Raw genomic sequence first — 18,170 nt, forward strand, 5'->3', positions numbered from 1 at the left:
GGTGGTGCTGGGGGCCGAGGCGCAGGGGAGGGCCGTGGGCAGAGAGGGGGCCCAGTACTGAGGTCACTGCCGGTGCCCAGCAGCACGATGACAGCATCCTGCCCAGCTATGGTCTTGTCCACATCGGCCGCCTGCCGAACGTCACCCACTATCACATGGGCCGGCTGGGGCCCCTCTGAGGGCAGCCTGGAGGAGTCCCGCACCAGCACTGTCACCTCATAACCTGTGGGCAAAGAGGGGCAGAGAGGCAGGTCAGTGAGCTTGCAGGCTGGCACTCCCGGGCTCCAGGGGCTGGGTCCTGAAGAGTGCCATGAATCCTCAAATACATTCCCCAGGTCCCTGTTCGGGGGCAGTGGTCTCCAAACATTTTTGCTGCATACCTACAGTTGATATTCATCTGGTTATTAAAACTGGGCCAACCTTCATGTTGGTTCATAAATAACCTGTACTGATGCCTCCAAGCCCCCCCTTCACCATCCAGCAACTAAAGGGTTAATGGCTGGCACCATACTGGTCTATGGCCCCCATCTATGGTACTGAAGGAAACTGAAGCACAAAGGAGGACATGAGTTGGCCAAAGGTTTTCCAGTGCTGAGATTGGTCCCCCAACCCTTTACTTCTGGAGGGTCAGGACCTGCCTTAGTGGTCATTAAAACGTTTGAACACTGCCTTGGTATGTCCCCTCCCAAAAGAATTTTGAGTAACTCATGTCCCCCCTCCCACACATACACACCCACTTTACATTTCACAACCAACATAGTATTTCTCCCTTTGTTTTGAACAATGGCAAAGGATGTTAACGTTTGGTGTACTGCAAATGGTGATATCAAAATAATAAAGGTAGGCCGGCCAAGTGGCTCAGTTGGTTAAAAGCGTGAGCTCTGGGCAGCTCTTGGTTAAGAGCTGGCTTGGGACGCCAGAGGGCCCCGATTCAGATCCCATATATGAGGGCCAGTGACACTGCCCTCTACAGCTAAGATGCTGAACAACAGCTCAACCTGGGCTGGGCTGCCATGAGTTGCTGGCGATGGTGTAGGCTGCAGTTCCTGCTGCAGTGGGGTTACCATGGGCTACCGTGTGTAGCCAGCAGCCAGCGTGAGCAGCCAGCAGCCTCTGTGAGGGGCCGTCCAGAAGCCGGCGACTGATCTGCCTCTCCCGGGAAGAGCGCAATGATGGTGCCAACTTGGGCCAGTGAAGCAATGTCCTCCACAACTAGACTGAAGAACAAAACGACAGCAACTTGCCTTTCCCCTTCCCCCAATTCCCCAGCGCTGTTCCAACCCCCCAATTCCCCAATAAAAATCTTAAAAAAAAAAAAAGATCCAAGACCTAAATGTAAGAGCTAAAACTCTTAGAAGAAATCATAGGCACACATCTTTGTGACTTTGGATAGGTAATAGTCTTCTAGCTATGACACCAAAAGCACAAGCAACAAAAGAAAAAGTAGATATACCATCAAAATTAAAAACTTTTGTGCTTCCAAGGACACCACCCAGAAAGTAAAAAGATAATCCACAAAATGGGAGAAAACTTTTGTAAATCATATATCTGAGAAGGGGTTTGTATTTAGAACATATAAAGAACTTCCACAGCTTGATAATGAAAAAAGGAATAACCCAATTACAAACTGGGAAAGATCTAAATAGACTTTCTCCAAAGTAGATATATCAATGGCAATCAACACATGAAAAGATTCTCAATATCATTAGCCATCAGGGAAATGCAAACCAAAACCACAATGAGATACCACTTCACATCTACTGGGATGGCTATAATCCAAAAGACAGGCAACAAATGGTTGTGTGTAGGTGGGGAAACTGGAACCCTCATACACTGCTGATGGGTATGTTGAACGATGCAGCCACTTTGGAAAACGCCTTCACAGTTCCTCAAAAGGTTAAACATAGAGTTACTGTATGATCCAGCCCTTCCACTCCTAGGAATATGCCCAAGAGAACTGAAAACATACAGCCGCACAAAAATAGCTATACACAAATGTTCATAAGAAGCATTACTCACAATAGCCAAAAAGTGAAAATCCAAATGTCCATCAATTGAATGGATAAATAAAATGTGGTAGATCCATACAATGTAATAATTCTCGGCAATAAAAAGAAATGACATACTGATACATGCTACAACAGGACGAACCTTCAAAAAGATTTTTTTTTAAGTGAAAAAAGCCAATCACAAAAAACCACATACTGTATGATTCCATTTATATGAAATGTCCAGAACAGGCAAATTTATAGAGACAGAAACTATTTAGATTAATGGTTGCCTAGGGCTGGGCGGGAAAATGGGGGGCAACTTCTAGGGGTTTCTCTTTGGGGTGATGAAAATGTTCTAAATGGACTGTGATGATATTTGCACATCTGTGAATATGCTAAAACCAATGGCGAACTGTATAGTATGTGAATTAGATCTTAATAAAGATGCTATAAAAAATACAAAACTAGAGCCGGCCGAGTGGCTCAGTTGATTAACAGCTCGCTCAAGAGTTTGAGCTCTGAGCAACAGCGGTTCAATGCCCGGCCCGAGCTGAGCTGCCGCTGAGCTGCTAACAGGTGGCAGGATAGCTCAGCTAAAAAAAACAAAAACAAAACTAAAACAAATGAAAACTTTAGGGGAGAGCCTGGCACAGGAATGTGTGCTATATGGATGTTGGCTGTTATTATGTCTTTTAATCATCTCACAATGTAAGAGGATTTATCTCAGTCTGTTGAGATCTTGCTTCCAGGTATAGCCTTTTAGGCTCAAAAAAAAAAAAAAATTTTTTTTTTTTTTTTTTTTTAGCTGAGCCATCCTGCCACCTGTTGGCAGCTCAGCAGCAGCTCAGCTCGGGCAAGGAAGGAATAATAGAACAGCTGTTGCTCAGAGCTCAAACTTTTTTTTTTTTAAAGATTTTTTTTTTAATTGGGGGTTTGGGGGATGGGAACAGCGCTGGGGAATTGGAGGAAGGGGAACAGACAAGTTGCTGTCTTTTTGTTCTTCAGTCTAGTTGTGGAGGACGTTGCTTCACTGGCCCAAGTTGGCACCATCATTGCGCTCTTCCCGGGCAAGGCAGATCAGTCGCCGGCTGCTGGCAGCTCACACTGGCTACTGGCTACACACGGTAGCCCATGGCAACCCACTGTAGCAGGGGCTGCAGCCTATGCTGTGCCAGCGACTCATGGCAGCCCAGCTCCAGGTTGAGCTGTTGTTCAGCATCTTAGCTGTAGAGGGCAGTGTCACTGGCCCTCATATGTGGGACCCAAACCGGGGTCCTCTGGCATCCCAAACCAGCTCTTAACCAACGTGCCACTCGGCCGGCCCTCAGAGCTCAAACTCTTGAGCGAGCTCTTAACCAATTGAGCCACTCGGCCAGCCCTCAAATAAATTTTTATAAAAGTTAAAAATAAATAATCTCACAATGTATTTCCTTGCCTGGTCTAGTCCTCCCTAGGCTCCTGACCCCTGCCTCACCCCTTCCAGTCCATATTCCACATGGTAGCCAAACAGGGCCCTCCACAGAAGTGCCCCCCTGCTCAGGTCCCTCCCGTGATGCCCCAGTGCCCTGAGATAAAGTCCTCATGGCAACTTTCAAGGCCCCTGGGGATCTGGCCTCTCCTCCTCCCACCCTGCGCTGGAGCTACTGTCCTCTTCACCCACTGTACGTCCTTCAGTTCCTCAAACACATCATGTTGCCTTCTGGCCTTTGCACGTGCTGTCCCCTCTGCCTAGAACACCCTTTTACCCTCTTTCCTTGGCTCCCCAGCCCGCACCCTCAGCCACTTGTGCTTCCTCTGTCACAGCCCTACTAATGCTGACCTGGGAAAAACCAAGGGCCATGTGGATCCAGGGACTGTGTCATAATTTCCACCATCTCCCTGATGTTTTATAAACACAAAAGCACAGGTTTTACTGCCCCCACAGACCTGGGTTCAAACTCTCCCTTTACCACTTACTGGCTAAGGAGCCCCGGGAGATACCTTTTAGTCTCCTTTTGAAAGTGAAGATCACAAACTTTGTAAGGTATATAAATGTCTAGTCAATATGTTATATACCTGAAACTAATATAATATTGTATGTCAACTGTAATTGAAAAATAAATTAATTGTAAAAAAGAAGAAAAAGAAAGCAAAGATCACAATCCCCAAGTCCCCATCCTGTGTGATCACTTTTCAGAAAACCTGTGCTGCCCTCACAAGCATCTGGAAGCAGTGAGGGCTTTCAAGGTGCTAACTTGGGCACTGGTTAACTGCCACTGTATTGGTTAAAACAGGCCCTAATAAACTGTGGGTACTTTTGGGGAAAAACATGTTTTCATGGACAGCGAGAGCATTGACACAAGCGTTGTGGGCCAACCGAGTAACCCTTCACTCTCCCTCAAAGACTGTTGAGTTGGGGTTTCCTGCCTGGTTTCTTAGTTTCTTGGCCCTTGGCTTTGATTGCTCTTCTAACCAGTTTCTGAAACCTAGGCTAAAAGGTTGCCCCTAGACTGAATCACAGAATATCTCTCAACCACCCTGGCTTTAGGTAACTACTTAAAAGCCTGTGATTTCCCAACATTCCCCAAGCCATTCTGGACCTAACTCTTGGATAATCCCATCCCAGAGACTAAGTAGGTTTTAACATTTTCCCAGGCCAGTAAGTCTAATGATTCTTTCTAAACCCATTCTGGGCCCAGACAATTGACACCACCTGAGTGACGGACTGAATGGCACAGGTTTCATAAAAGGTAACTGATATTAATTAAAATCTGTTTTTCCTCGTTTAGGGGCCTTGGGGATACAGATGGTGCCCTGGCAAGGTTGCCAGTCGCAACCAAAGAGGCCAGCGCGATCTTCCGGGCAGAACCCTTCCTCTCATCTGAGATGAGCTAGGGTGAGAGTTCCGTGAACCCCCAATAGGCAGGGACAGCTCTACGCCCCTGCCCAGCAGGAAGCAGATACAGAAGAAGAGACTTCCTGTCCCTTAACTTCCCATAGAGATTTTGTGGGGATCGCGTCTCCCAAGAGGAGGACAAGGCAGGCATTTGAAAGCAGGCATTGGGTCTCTGCATTCCTGCAGGTCCCACAGAATGCAACCGCCTAGGAGACCGCCCCTCTGCACCCATAACTCCCCCTTGTATTGTAATTACCTACCCCTGCGGGGAAAACAAATGGGCACAAAATACCTGACTGGATTAGACCAGTCACTCACACCTGCACAGTAAAGGCCATAATGACCTTCATTTCACCCGGGCCTTATTATACCATTATTATAATATCATACATATGCCCGGAAGTTTATTAATATCATTATAACAGACTGAATTCTGGGAAGACATATGCACAGTCTAAAGAAATAAGATAATAGCCTGTTGTCAATTACAGGTGCCAATCAAGTGGTCCCACACCTAGAAGGGAACAGTCCATTCTGGAGAAAAAGGGATAAAAACTCCAAGTCAAGGGAAGTCAGTCTTCTGGACACCTTCCCTCTTTTGGGAAGCCTTCCTTTTTTTGGACCACGTTCCTCCCTTTTTTAAGCCTCGCCTTTGCGCATGGCCTGCTCCAAACTCTTTGGAACGTAATTTCTCTTCTAATAATGGGCCCTTGAGCCATTCTCTACTGCTCAGGGCCTACTTCTACTTCTTTGATATGTACTATCTCTTCTAATATCAGCACAAAGGTCCCCATTAGTGTTACATTATTGGTGATTAGTGAGATTTATTGAGAAGTGATGTGCTAAGCTCTTTCCACATATGAATGTAGTTTTTTCCCCCCCAATTTTTTTTAACACAATCCACATTTCAATTTAAATATAAGCTAGTGGCTACCATACCAAACAACAGTACAGATTTAGAATTCACAGATTTTACTTTTAAAAAAAACAAGAGCATTTCTAAGGTAGTTCCTTTTTTAAAAAAAACAAATCCCTTTATTTACAGTTTTCTGTTTTTTATTTTGAAATAAATTCAGACCTACAGAAAAGCTGCAAGACTTAGATTCTCATATTGCTTTTGCTTTATCCTTCTGTGTCTGTGCGTATATACGAGTATATAATATACATATTATATACATATGCGTGTACATAAATACATTTACACATACACATATAACATATATTGGGTCGTCGGGAAAGTTATGACGCATTTTTGCATTGAAAAACATAGAAAACTACGTCATGAATTTCCCGACGACCCAGTGTTTTCCTGACTATTTGAGAGTAAGTTTCAAAGCTCATGCCCCATTTAAGCTTTTTTGATCTCAACCCTCAATACAAATGTATTTCACAGCCTAACCTAGCATACACAAACCCATAAAACTTAATATTTAACATGTGATACATTCAGATACTGTTGTGACCAATTAAATATATGTCAAAATTCAATGTTTCCCACAGTTTGAAAAACACCAGGTTGGAACAACCTTATTATTATAATTACCTTTTTGAGGATGGGGAAACTTAGGTAACAACTGGGCCAGGATCACACAGCTATGATCTGAGTTCACTCAGCCAAGGAGTGCTTATTGAGCACCAACTATATGCCGGAAACTGTTCTAAGCACTTTCCACATATTATCTTATTTAATCACCACAAGAGCTCCAGGGCAAATGCTACTAGTTTCATCCCACTTTACGGATGTCTAGGTACACAGACAACAAAGCATTGGCCACACAGGTGGTAAGTGGCAGAGCTGGGTGCAGAGTTTAAGCACCAGAGTTTACCCCTGTTAGGACTCAGCCTTACAGAACCACTGAGATAAAAGCCCAGCTCATTCAACAGCGAGGCTCAGAGCGGTGCAGGGACTTGTCACAGCCACCATGAGAAGGCAAGGCCTCCCCAGGCCCCAGCTCTCAATTCCCTAGGGTGCAGTCCCAATTGTGACCAGCAGGGTGGATGAACAGAATTCAGTGGCATTTCAGATTAAGGAAAAGGTAGTAATTTAGGAAATTGGATCCTCACAGTGATTCAGCACTTCTCAACTTCTCCCTCTCAACTTCCTCCCCCACAAATGCTTATCAGCAAATTTGTTTCTCCCTTCCCATAAGCCCCAAGTCAAGATCCAAACTAGGTCTTCCTGGGGGAGAGCAGTGGGCCTAATGGGGAACTTTCAGGAGAGTCCCTCCAAGGGAGGGCTGGGTTGGAGGCAGAAGAGAGTAGGATCCTGGTGGCCTCCACCCTTTTGGGGCACCCAGATAGTCAATATCTTCAGAGTCACCAAGGCCAGCAAGGGTGGGGCCCCATATCTGGAATTCCCAGGGCCCACTGTGAAAGACTTAGGCCCTTCCCTGCCCCCTTCCCTGGGGCAACTCTGAACTTTCATCCTCATTGACTTTCTGGGGTCCTCAATCGTCACCCATGTGTCTGGAATCCTCTCTCCTTTAGATGCTCACAGCAACCCACCCCCCAGGCTTTTCAACCTCCAGCCTTGGTGCCCAAGCCAAGAGCCGGTGGGCTTTTGGCAGTTAAGAGCACCAGCTGGTTTCAAATCCCAGCACTGCCACTGACCAGCTGTGTGACACTGGGCAAGTCACTCTCCTGGCCTCAGTTTCCTCATCTGTCAAATGAGGTGATACTAGATCCCACCCCATGAACGCTGTGAGGATTTAACAGGTGTGAAGAGAGGGAGGTGCTGGGAGGCAAGCTACACCTGGCTTAGTAAGCCCCTGCTGGGTGTGCTAACCACCACCACCACCACCACAACAACAACAACACATGCCTGTAAGCACCTGGATTTAAACCTAACTGCGTTGGAGTCCCCCAGCCTCCCAGGGCCAATTCGTATTCCTTGAACTCACATAAAACTGGATCTCTTAGGGTCCCTTACGTCTGCCCCCGTGGCCACCTGCTTTGCCCCCGGGGTCCTCACACACCAAAGCACTGACGGTCCCAACCGGCCTCGGTCCAGCCCCACGGTGCCCCTTCCAGGTACTCTGCCTGTGCACCCGGTGACATCTCCCGCCCGCCCCAGCTCATGCCTGCTTGCACCGCCTGCGCCAGCGTGGTGAGCCCGGTCCTGCCCGTGGCGCCGAAGATGGCAATCTTCTTGACGGCCATGTTAACGTGGGGGTGAGAGGCCACGGAGCTGCAGGAAGCGCGGGAGCCGAATGACTGCTGGGCCACCCTCTCCGTCCTTCTCTAGCGGGAGGGACCGGGCGGGACCGCTCAGAGGACCACGCCTCAGCCCGCCTCTGGGCTCCCGGCACAGGCCGAGGGGCGGGGCAAGCGGGACACGCCTCTAGCTGTGAAGAACAGGGTGGGTGGGACAGGAGTCACTTCACCTCGGCCAGCCGCCCAGCGCCACCCTCTTCACCCGGGGCTGAGCTGGGAGGCGTGGCCGTGTTTGGCCTACAGGGAAGGTGGACCCAGTGCCCCGCCTCCGCACTCACCCTCAGAGAGCAGGCCACGCTCATCCGTCTCTCCTAGCTCAAGCCCCGTCTCCCAGGGCCTTGAGGCGGGTCTGGGACTCACATTAATACCCCAGGACCTCCTCAAAGGGAAAAAGTGAGGGAGGATAGTGTGGGTGTGTGGGATTGACACTGTGTAACTGCGTGTCTATGTGCCTGTGTGAACCTGTGTGACTGTAACCCCAAGGGAGAGCATGATTGTGGGTGACACCATCTGCCTTCCTCTATGTGACAGCATGACACTGTGTGTGACACTACGTGTGGCAAGCATTGATGCTGTTCTTGTGTAACCTTGTGGTGACACCCTGGGTGACACTGTGTCAGTCTGATGCTGTATGCATCTACGACTCTGGACACCGTGTGAGTGAGGGACATGTGCGAGACGTGTTATATGACAGTGTGTTGTGTGACTGTTAGACAAGGCAGGGTGTCACGGCATGTGTCATGTAAGGATGTGTGACACTGACTCCCTTTGTGTGTGTGGCTGTGGCTGTTACTGCTGTGATGCTGTTTGTGACCTCCTGTGACTGTGATGTATGAGTATGTAATAGTGCAGGATGTGTGACCCCCATGTGAGTGTGACTGGTGTGACAAGTTTCAGTGTGTAAAAAAGTATGTGACACTGTGATTAAGAAGCTGTGTCATGTGTGAATATATGACACTCTTTGTGACCCCCGTGGGAGTGAGACAGTGTGTGACATTTGTGTGCTTATGTGTGACACCGAATGGGTGGTGGTGGTGGCACTATTTGTGTATCACAGCGTGTGATGCTGTTGCGTACTGTGCAGTGTGTGACCCCCTGTGAGCATGTTACTGTGTGTTTGAATGACCCTGTGTGACCCCATATGGGCGACATTATGTGAGTGTGTGAATGTGGATAATGTCTGTGACGCTGTATGTGACCCTGTGTGTGTGACAGTGTGGGAATGTGTGACCCCGTGAGAGTGTGTGGCTGTGTGTGACGCTACCTCTGGCCCCCCGCGGGTGCACCTGTGCATCACACTCTGTGCCCCGGTGTGTGGTCGCGCCTGGGCCGGCGCTGCAGGAGGCCGGAGCAGCGCGGGACGCGGGCGGAAGGGGGTCCGGGGGAGGCGCGGCGGCGGCAGCGGCGCATGCGGATCTGGCGGAGCAGCCGGGCCGGCGGGGCCGAGCGGAGCCGGGCCGCGCCGCGCCGGGCCGCGGACGCACACAGGGAGGGCAGTCGGGCGCCGCGAGCAGCGAGAACGGCGGCACCAGCGGCCGCGGGCCCAGGTGAGCAGCGTGGGGGCGGATAGCCCCTCCCTGCAGCATCTCCCCACCTGCCCGAGCAACCCTCCCCCGCGCGCCGTGCCCATCGCCTGAGCCCCTAGGGTCTCGCGATTTGGAGGGAGGCGAAGGGTCGAGGGCAGAATGAGCCCCCCCACCCCAACCCAATCCAGCCTCCGCCACCATGCGTGAGTTTTCCACCCAGGCCTTGGCCTTTCCAGGCCCCCATCCTTAGGAACGGTGACTAGACTGCAGGGAGAGAGAGGCGCGGCCCCGAAAGGGTTAAAGCATCGGCTCCCACCCGCAGCCTAGCACTCGCCAGCCTTTGCTGGGGCTGCAGGACACTCCTTTCTACCCTCCACCGCCTTCTTCTCTCTCTCTTCTCTATTCAATCACGTAATGGCTAGGGCTGTTACCCCGGCAGCCTGACCGAGAGCTCACAAAGTGCTAAGTGCCTCCTCATCTCCAAGTGTCCTCCATTGAGGAAACTGTTGTGTTCACCATTTAACTGAGGGAAACTGAGGCATATAGAGGCCAAGTTTAAGATAGCTGTTAAGGATACATCAAGAATAAAGCAGGACTTGAATTCATTTCTGCCTTACGCCAGCACAGGCACTTTGATTTGCTAAGATATGTGACCAGAGGATGAATAATACTAGCAAGGACCATGTATTGAGGGCTTGCATGTACTAGCTACCATGTCCCCTGAATTACTAACTCATTTCATCTTCAAACACCCCTAGGAAATGGGTACTGTTATCCTTACCATTTTACAGATGAGCAAATTGAGGCCCAGAAAGGGGAAGTGACTTGGCCAAGGTCACACAGGTGTAAATAGCCATGTGTCCGCTTACAGCTTTCCATGGAAGAAGGGAAGAATAACAATGGATTTTGGAGTGTCCACCAAAAGAGACAGTGTCTACTACACTCACCAAGATCCTGCCTTCCTAGAATCTGGTGGATTGGTAACTGTCTGAATTTTTGAGAAGGAAGACATTGATCTCCTCCCAGTTCCCTCCTTTCTTAGTCTTACAATCAAGCCTGGAGTCCTGGAGGATGGAGGAGATGTATCTGATGTTTCCCACCCCCTTGAATTTCATATTTATAATCTGGCAGTATAATCTAGAACACAGCTCTGGAGTCAGACACTATGTCAGTTAGATATTGCCACAATAATGCTGCATAAGAAACCACCCCCAAACTCAGTGTCTTAAAACACTTAAGCATTTATGTAGCCATCAAGCCTGAGGTCAGTGAGTTAGGCTGGGCTCATCTGAGCTTCTTCATATGTTGGGATGGGGAAGGGGATGTTGGCTGTTGGCTGCTCTAGTTTGCATTGGCTAGGACAACTGGGGCCACAGTCAAGCACAAGCAAAACCACAAAAGGTCTCTTGAGTCCTAGGCTCAGCACTTCAGCACTTCCACCTAATTCTGTTTATCAAAGTCATGTGGCCAAACCCAGAGTCCAAGGGGTGGGGCATGTCCCCTCACCCCACTCTTCTACCCCTCCCATCACCACAGTAGAAGAACATTGAAGAGTTATATGACAAAGGGTGTGGTCATAGGGATGACAAATTGGGGCCATTAATGCAATCATTTTATCACATTGCCTGCTTTTGAATCCTGTCTACTCACTAGCTGTGTGACCTTGGGCAAGTGAATTAACCCCTTTGTGCCTCAGTTTCCTCCCTGTATAATAGGTCTAATAATAGCCTATCTTTAGGGAATTAAATAAGGAAATGCAGATAAAGTACTGAGCACAGTGCAAGTGTTCAATAAATGTTACTGTTACTGCACTGTAGAGTTCTATTGATAACAAAGTTATTCTATCAAGAATAACAGTGACAATTTGCCCGACCTCTACCCTGGGACAGGTGCTAAGCCAGCTGCTTTACCACAGCCCTATGAAATGGTCAGTGTTAACATTATTGTCATTAATATGTCCACTTTAAAGACAGGGAAACTGAAGGCAAGAGGGGACAGGACTCACAGCCAGTCTCTGTTAGAGGTGGGACCTCTGAGCTTAGGTCCCATGTTTCCGCCCTAACCTGCCTTTGCCCATCTCCAGGCTTCATCTTCCCCCATGGCGCAGGTACCAGGGGAAGTGGATAACATGGAGGGCCTGCCGGCCCCTAACAACAACAACCCTGTGGCCCGCTGGGAGAGCCCAGATCGGGGCTGGGAGCGGGAGCAGCCTATGGCCTCCACTGCAGCCGCCTCACTCTTTGAGTGTTCCAGGATCAAGGCCTTGGCAGGTACCTGGAGGAGGGGTGGGGTGGGAGGAGGGGAAGGAAGGAAGGGAGGGGGCTGGAGGGGTGGCCTCTGTGTACCTCAGTGCCTGGGAACCTTGATGGCCAGGAGGATGGGAAGATAGTTATAGACACAGCTTGAATCTTTAGACCAGCTCTGTCCAATAGAACTTCCCAAGATGATGGAAAAATGTTCCATATCTGTGACGTCCAGTATAGTAATCACTAGTAATTGTGGCTGTGAGCGCTTGAAATGTGGCCAGTGCTATCTGAGGGACTGAATTGGTAATTTTATTTAGTTTTAATTCATTTAAATTTAAATAGCCACATGTGGCTTCTATCTGCTGTATGGGGCAGTGCAGCCTTAGAAACTTAGCGATGTGTACCGTCCTAGTAATTTGGGATTTTGTAAGCATGCTTTCTTAGAATTCTGAAATGCTGAAACACCGAATTTTAGGACCTTAGAATGTCAGACTCAGAGGTTCTTTGAACCTGAGACCTTTACAAACAGAAACTCTTGTAAACAACTTTATAATCACAGACCTTAGAAATTTCAATCATTGGCTCTTAGGAACCCTTAGAAACCTAAATTCTCATACACATAGATCCTTAGGGCTTTTTAATCCTAACCCTTTAGAATTTCAGATCAGAAATCTGGATCCCGAGAACTTTGAGATAGAATGATCAAACCTTCCTGCTTTAGCACTGAAACCCTCACTCTTGGGGCAACTGGGATGGTTGGTCACCTATTTTGATGTTTCAGAACAATGTAAGCAAAGACCAGACACCTATAGAGTTTAAGAATCTTAGAACCTTAGACGTTCAGAATTGTAGACCCTTGGACCTTAGGACTGTGTATTCATGGAGCTTTGGGGCCTCAGAAGAATTTAATCATAAGCATTAAAACTTTATGAGCAAAGACCCTTCAGAGACGTGTAACTTCATAATCATAAGCCTTGAAAACATTAGACCCTTAGCACCTTTGACCTTTAGAATGTTAATATCTCAGAAACATGGAGTGTTATACACATAAAATATATATTGTTATAATCATGAAATCTTGAAACCCTGAAGTCAGAATCAGTTCCCTCAGAATCTCAGAATTTTAGCAACTCAGCATTTGGCAATCATGGAATCTTTGATACTAAGGTTTTTGGAACTTTATAACTAAAAGATGTTGAGCAGGGTGTCAAACTCAAAGGCCTCTGGGGAAGCAGGTGACATAAATGAGTGTGTGGACTGGGGCCCCTGGTCAACTAGAGAACAGTCAGTGCCCTGGACACCAGCACTCGCCATGGAGAAATGCAGGCCCAATGGCCTGCAATTTCCAATTTATCTTCAATTTCCCAATTAAAAAAAAATCTCTATGTGCCACAAATTATGAACCAGATTCAACCCATGGATTTCCAGCTTCCTCTGATTTAGAAACCTAGAATGATATAAACATATTCATATACTCTTGAACTTAAATTCACACCTTTAGACTCTTAGAAGCTTAAAATTTGGGAGCATACCAACTTAGAATTCCAGAATTTAGGATTTCATCCACAGAAATATTTATTCAGTGCCTGCTCTGTGCCTGGCCTCTGCTGGACAATATGAGGGACAGAATGGTGACTGAGCCAGCCCCATCCTGCCCCCACAGAACCCCTAGTCCAGTGGGACAGTTAGATCAAGCAAGATAGTGATGACACAGAGGGGTCAGGGCCAGGGTGGGGGAGGCACAGGCAGAGGGCTGTGATGGGGAGCCCCAGGGGGTGTAGAAGCCCTGATGAGATGCCTGATTCTGCCTAGAGTCAAGGAGTGCTTCCTGGAGGAAGAGATACCTAAGCTGAGGCCTAAAGGAAGAAGAGGAGTGAACCCTGGGGTGGAGAGTGGAAAAGGATATTCCAGGCAGAGGGAACAGCATATACAAGACCACCAGAGGTTAGGAGTGACTTGAGTGAGGAGGGTACAGGTGGTGAATAATTGATGATGGGTAAGAAGCCAGTGGGAGCCACATCTTGAAGGGCCTTGGCATGAAGACTGAGGACTCTTCAAATCTTAGGATCACTGATTCACGGAACATCAGTGCTGGACCTCAGATAGCATCTAGTCTAGAGATTTGTAGAGATCCCCTTAAAAAAAAAGTTTCTCATACATTCCACATGTCTACTTAAATTTTTATAACTGTAGTTTCTTAAATGCACACAAACACACACTTCTGTTTATATCTCTGATGTCTACAATTCTCTACAACTAAAACACATGATACTGGACTCCAGACCCAAACCACAAAACCAGCAACTTAACAGTAACTTTGGGATGTTGTTATTCTGTGAAACCATGTTGCTGCTCAAAATGCAATGACCTAGACCGCCAGGGCGCATATTTCATTTTGTATCTCTTTGCCTGCTTCTCTTGTGATTTTTCTCTATTCAAACTAAGGCCAAACCTTTGAGCAGAGTCCTTTGTATCATGTTTTAGCATGAAAGCATTTAAAAAATTGTCTGGACCTCTTGCTCAGAGAGGTCCAGAGTTTGTGGCTTGCTGTCATCATCATCTGTGTGAGGCCCTTCTCCTCTTTATCTATTCGTTTATTCTCTTTTATTCCCATATCTCATACCAATGCCTTCTCCCCTATAGGCAATCATTCTGATAATTTTGTTTTTTTTTCTTTTTGATAGTATTAATGCAAATCCTTTCCTTCGCATGTGGATGATTTTGCATTGCTAATTAGTGTGTGTGCAGACATGTATTTTAACTTTATTAAATTATTCCGTGCACACAGAAAGGCAAATAAATCATGAGTGTCCAGATTTCCACAAATGAGCACCCTCTTGTAACCAGCCCCAAGATAAGGACACAGAATATGAAAGCCCCAGACAAGCCCCGCTCTGGCCACTTCTCTATCACCACATCCCAAGAGTGAACATTGTCCTCACTTCTAACACACACGTCATTTTGCTAGTGGTCGAACTCCATATAAATGGAAACGTTTTATGTCTGGCTTCATTCACTCAACACTCTGCTTGTGAGATTCATCCATGTCTACCTGTACTTGTAGGTGTTCCTTCTAATTACGGTATAATATTCCATGTTGTGAATGTGCCATAGTTTATCCATTCACCCGTTGATAAATGGATTTGGGTTGCTTCTTTCTAGGTTAGGGCTATCACAAACTAGACCATTGCAAACTAATAATTACTTGTATTACAAACTATTACAAAGAAATGAAACTATTACAAGCTATTGCTGTTCTAAACTTTCTAGTACATGTTTTTTATGGGCATAAGTGCTAATTTCTGGTTGGCTTAGACCCACCCCGGAGTGACATTGTTGGGTCACAGGGTAGGTGTATTTCTAACTTTAGTAGAAACTGCCAGTTTGTAGCATTTTACACTCCCCCAGCAGTGTATGAGTGACTCAACTGTTGCATATCCAACCCTTGCTGTGGTCATTCTTTTTAATTTTAGTCATTCTGGTGGGTGTGCTTTAATTTTCTGTTGTGTTAATTCTGTTGTGGCTTTAATTTTCCTGATGACTAATAACAACTAATGAGGTAAGCACCTTTTCAAATGTTTATTGATTATTTGGATATTCTGTGAAGTGCCCATTCAAGTCTTTTGTCTATTTTTCCTGCTTTTTTCTGATTGCTTTTCCGGAGTTCTTATATAATCTGGGTACAAATCCTTTGTTAGATATATGTGTTGTGAATATTTTCTCCCACTCTGTGGTTTATCTTTTCATTCTATTAATGGTGACTTTTGATGAACAGGGTTTCTTAATTTCAGTGTAGTCTAATTTGATCGTTATTTTCTGTATGGCTAACATTTTGTGTCCTGTTTAAGAAATCTTGCCTACTTCAAGGTCATGGAGATATTCTTTGATATTTTCTTCTAAAGCTTTGTTGTATTCCTTTCACAGTTATATTTATAAGCCAAATGATATGTATTATTTTGTACAGTGTGGGTCAAGGTCCTCTACCCACTCCCTCATGGATATCCAGTCAACTCAGCTCCATTTATTGAAAAGGCTTTCCTTTCCTTCCTGAACTGCAGTGTCACTTTGTCATATATCTGGGAGCCCTATATGTGTGGGTTTGTGTGTGTAGGTATTGCTAACTGATGCAAGTTTTGTCTCATTCTAGACTGTATTTTTGCATGATTTTCTCACTCAGCATGATGCCTTAGTACTTATCCATGTGGCTCTGTGTACATCTAATCTGTTGCTTCTCACGGTTGCATCGTCCTTGGTGTGCAGTCACCACATTGTTCATTCCCTTCCCAGTGATGGACAACCAGGCTGTCTCCAGCCTTGCCCCTGCCCCACCCCCCATCCCCAGTAGCACTGCACTGAATATCCTCCTATATGCTCCTGATAAATCAGTGTGAAAAAGGTTTTGGGGACATATAGACAGGGGAAAGAGTTGCTGGGTCATGGGCACTAACTTAATTTGATTCAGATTGTCTTCAGAATTGTTGCCTCAGCCCATAACTCACCATAATGCACTAGCAGGCATGAGGGTTGTGATATCCCCATATTTCCACAAATACTTGGTATTCTTGAGCTTCCTAACTTTTTCCAGACTAATATCCAAATATATCCTTTACATATTAAGTCTCTCTAGCCTTTCTCCTTAAAAGTAGTGGATAAAGGAGTAGTTCTTCCTCTGCTCTATGAAAGTCCCAATGTATTAATGATATGAATAAACTAAAGTCTTATTCTAGGGCAAGGTTTGGCAAATTTTTGAGATGGAAGAGCCCAGGGGTCGGCAAACTGCGGCTTCCGTGCCACATGCGGCTCTTTGGGTACGTACATGTGGCTCTGAAGTAAAATTGAAAATGAAAATAAAACTATCATTGTTTCATTTATAAAAGTTTTAAAGGATATTATTCACTTAATGGTGATTATGTGAATATATATTTATGGCTCTCGATTAATTTTGCAATTGTTGTGAGGGACAGGATTGGCTCTTCCAGGGGTTGGCAAACTTTTGAGACTGCAGTCTCAAAGAGCCTTCATGTGGATCGCGAGCCGCACTTTGCTGACCCCTGTTCTAAGGAATGTATTTCACTTGTGATTGGTAATGACCGCAGTGGAGAATATATATTTCTCCAAGAACCTAGAAATGGGAAAGTGACTCAATATGAGCCCATGGGAGAGGTAGGGCAATTGTTATTTGGCTCAGAGTCTTGACAGCCCAAAGGTATCTGTGCTAGCTAGAGTACTGGCAGGAAGCACATGGTCCCCTCAAAGCAGTAAAATGGAGGAGAGTTTAATGAAGGGGCTATTTACAGAGGTGAGGGCAAAAGTAGGGGAACCTACAAGGGCAGTGGAGACCCCCAGGGGCTGGGGCAGGGAGTGGTGAGAGGGGTGAGAGTCCTCCCCAGCAGGGGCAGGGGAAGTAGGGAGAGGAACCAGGTACTGCCGGAAGCTGGTCAGGCAGGGAAGGAATGCATTTCTTGGCCTTTTTTCTTTCCTCTCCTCGCCTGCTGTCCAAACCCAACTGGAAATCTGAGGTCTTTGAGGGCTGGGGAGCCCATTCATACAGTCCACATCAGCCAGCCTCCCAGGGCCTAGAACGGTGCAGAAAACGTGGTGGTTAGCACTGGAAGAGCAAACAGAAGACACTCCACACAGTAGCCAAACACACTCACCAACCCAGTAAACATTCAGTGTCATCTCAGGTCAGAAGTGGCACTCTGGGACATACGCTTATGTGGTTTCACCTCCGCTACATTTTACAAAAATGTACATCAGTTGACAACATTTAACATTAGGGAAATTTTGTCTTTTAAAAAATCGAGATTTTTTGGCTCGTCGTGGAATATCACATGATATGGCAGCACTGGGTCACCAGTCTTCAAGTCTCCAGTCTTGGGGACTATGTGCCTGCCCATTGTCCCCTTTAAGGAGGGCCTCATTTTCTCAGTTTCAGAGCCTGCTTGGCACCCATGGAAATTCAGCTCTGGACCCCAGCTCCATGCTAACAAGATTGTAATCACCAAAACCAAACTCTCACTGTATAGTTCATCTATGAAGTCATCATTGATATGGTCCAGGATATATTTCTGTTAATTTTCGTTGGGTATCATCAAAATGAAAAGACAAAATAAAAAGTATTCTCATAAATCCCTGTTCTCCAAGGATGAGTTCCCAAATACCTAGGGTTCCCCCAGGACCCACTAAAGAAACCTTGATCTAGTCCAAACCCCTCATTTTTTTTTTCGATTTTTATTGGGGAATTGGGGGGATGGGAACAGTGCTGGGGAATTGGGGGAAGGGGAACAGACAAGTTGCTGTCCTTTTGTTCTTCAGT

The 18,170-nt window shown here is 46.6% G+C and overlaps 2 protein-coding genes across 2 annotated transcripts in view; one reads left to right on the forward strand and one right to left on the reverse strand.

The window, feature by feature from the left end:
* Window positions 1-8,134, reverse strand: part of BLVRB (biliverdin reductase B) — a 12,009-nt gene extending 3,875 nt beyond the window's left edge. Inside the window, exons 1-2 of the mRNA XM_019629825.1 lie at window positions 7,947-8,134; window positions 59-223 (exon numbers count right to left, since the gene is read on the reverse strand). Of these exons, the coding sequence (XP_019485370.1) occupies window positions 59-223; window positions 7,947-8,025 (244 nt within the window). The 5' untranslated portion in view covers window positions 8,026-8,134. The remainder of the gene's footprint in view (window positions 1-58; window positions 224-7,946) is intronic.
* Window positions 8,135-9,487: 1,353 nt separating this feature from the next.
* Window positions 9,488-18,170, forward strand: part of SPTBN4 (spectrin beta, non-erythrocytic 4) — a 75,602-nt gene continuing 66,919 nt past the window's right edge. Inside the window, exons 1-2 of the mRNA XM_019629776.1 lie at window positions 9,488-9,626; window positions 11,689-11,875. Of these exons, the coding sequence (XP_019485321.1) occupies window positions 11,704-11,875 (172 nt within the window). The 5' untranslated portion in view covers window positions 9,488-9,626; window positions 11,689-11,703. The remainder of the gene's footprint in view (window positions 9,627-11,688; window positions 11,876-18,170) is intronic.

The sequence above is a fragment of the Hipposideros armiger genome, unplaced genomic scaffold (assembly GCF_001890085.2).
Source record: "Hipposideros armiger isolate ML-2016 unplaced genomic scaffold, ASM189008v1 scaffold_867, whole genome shotgun sequence".
Lineage (NCBI taxonomy): Eukaryota > Metazoa > Chordata > Mammalia > Chiroptera > Hipposideridae > Hipposideros > Hipposideros armiger.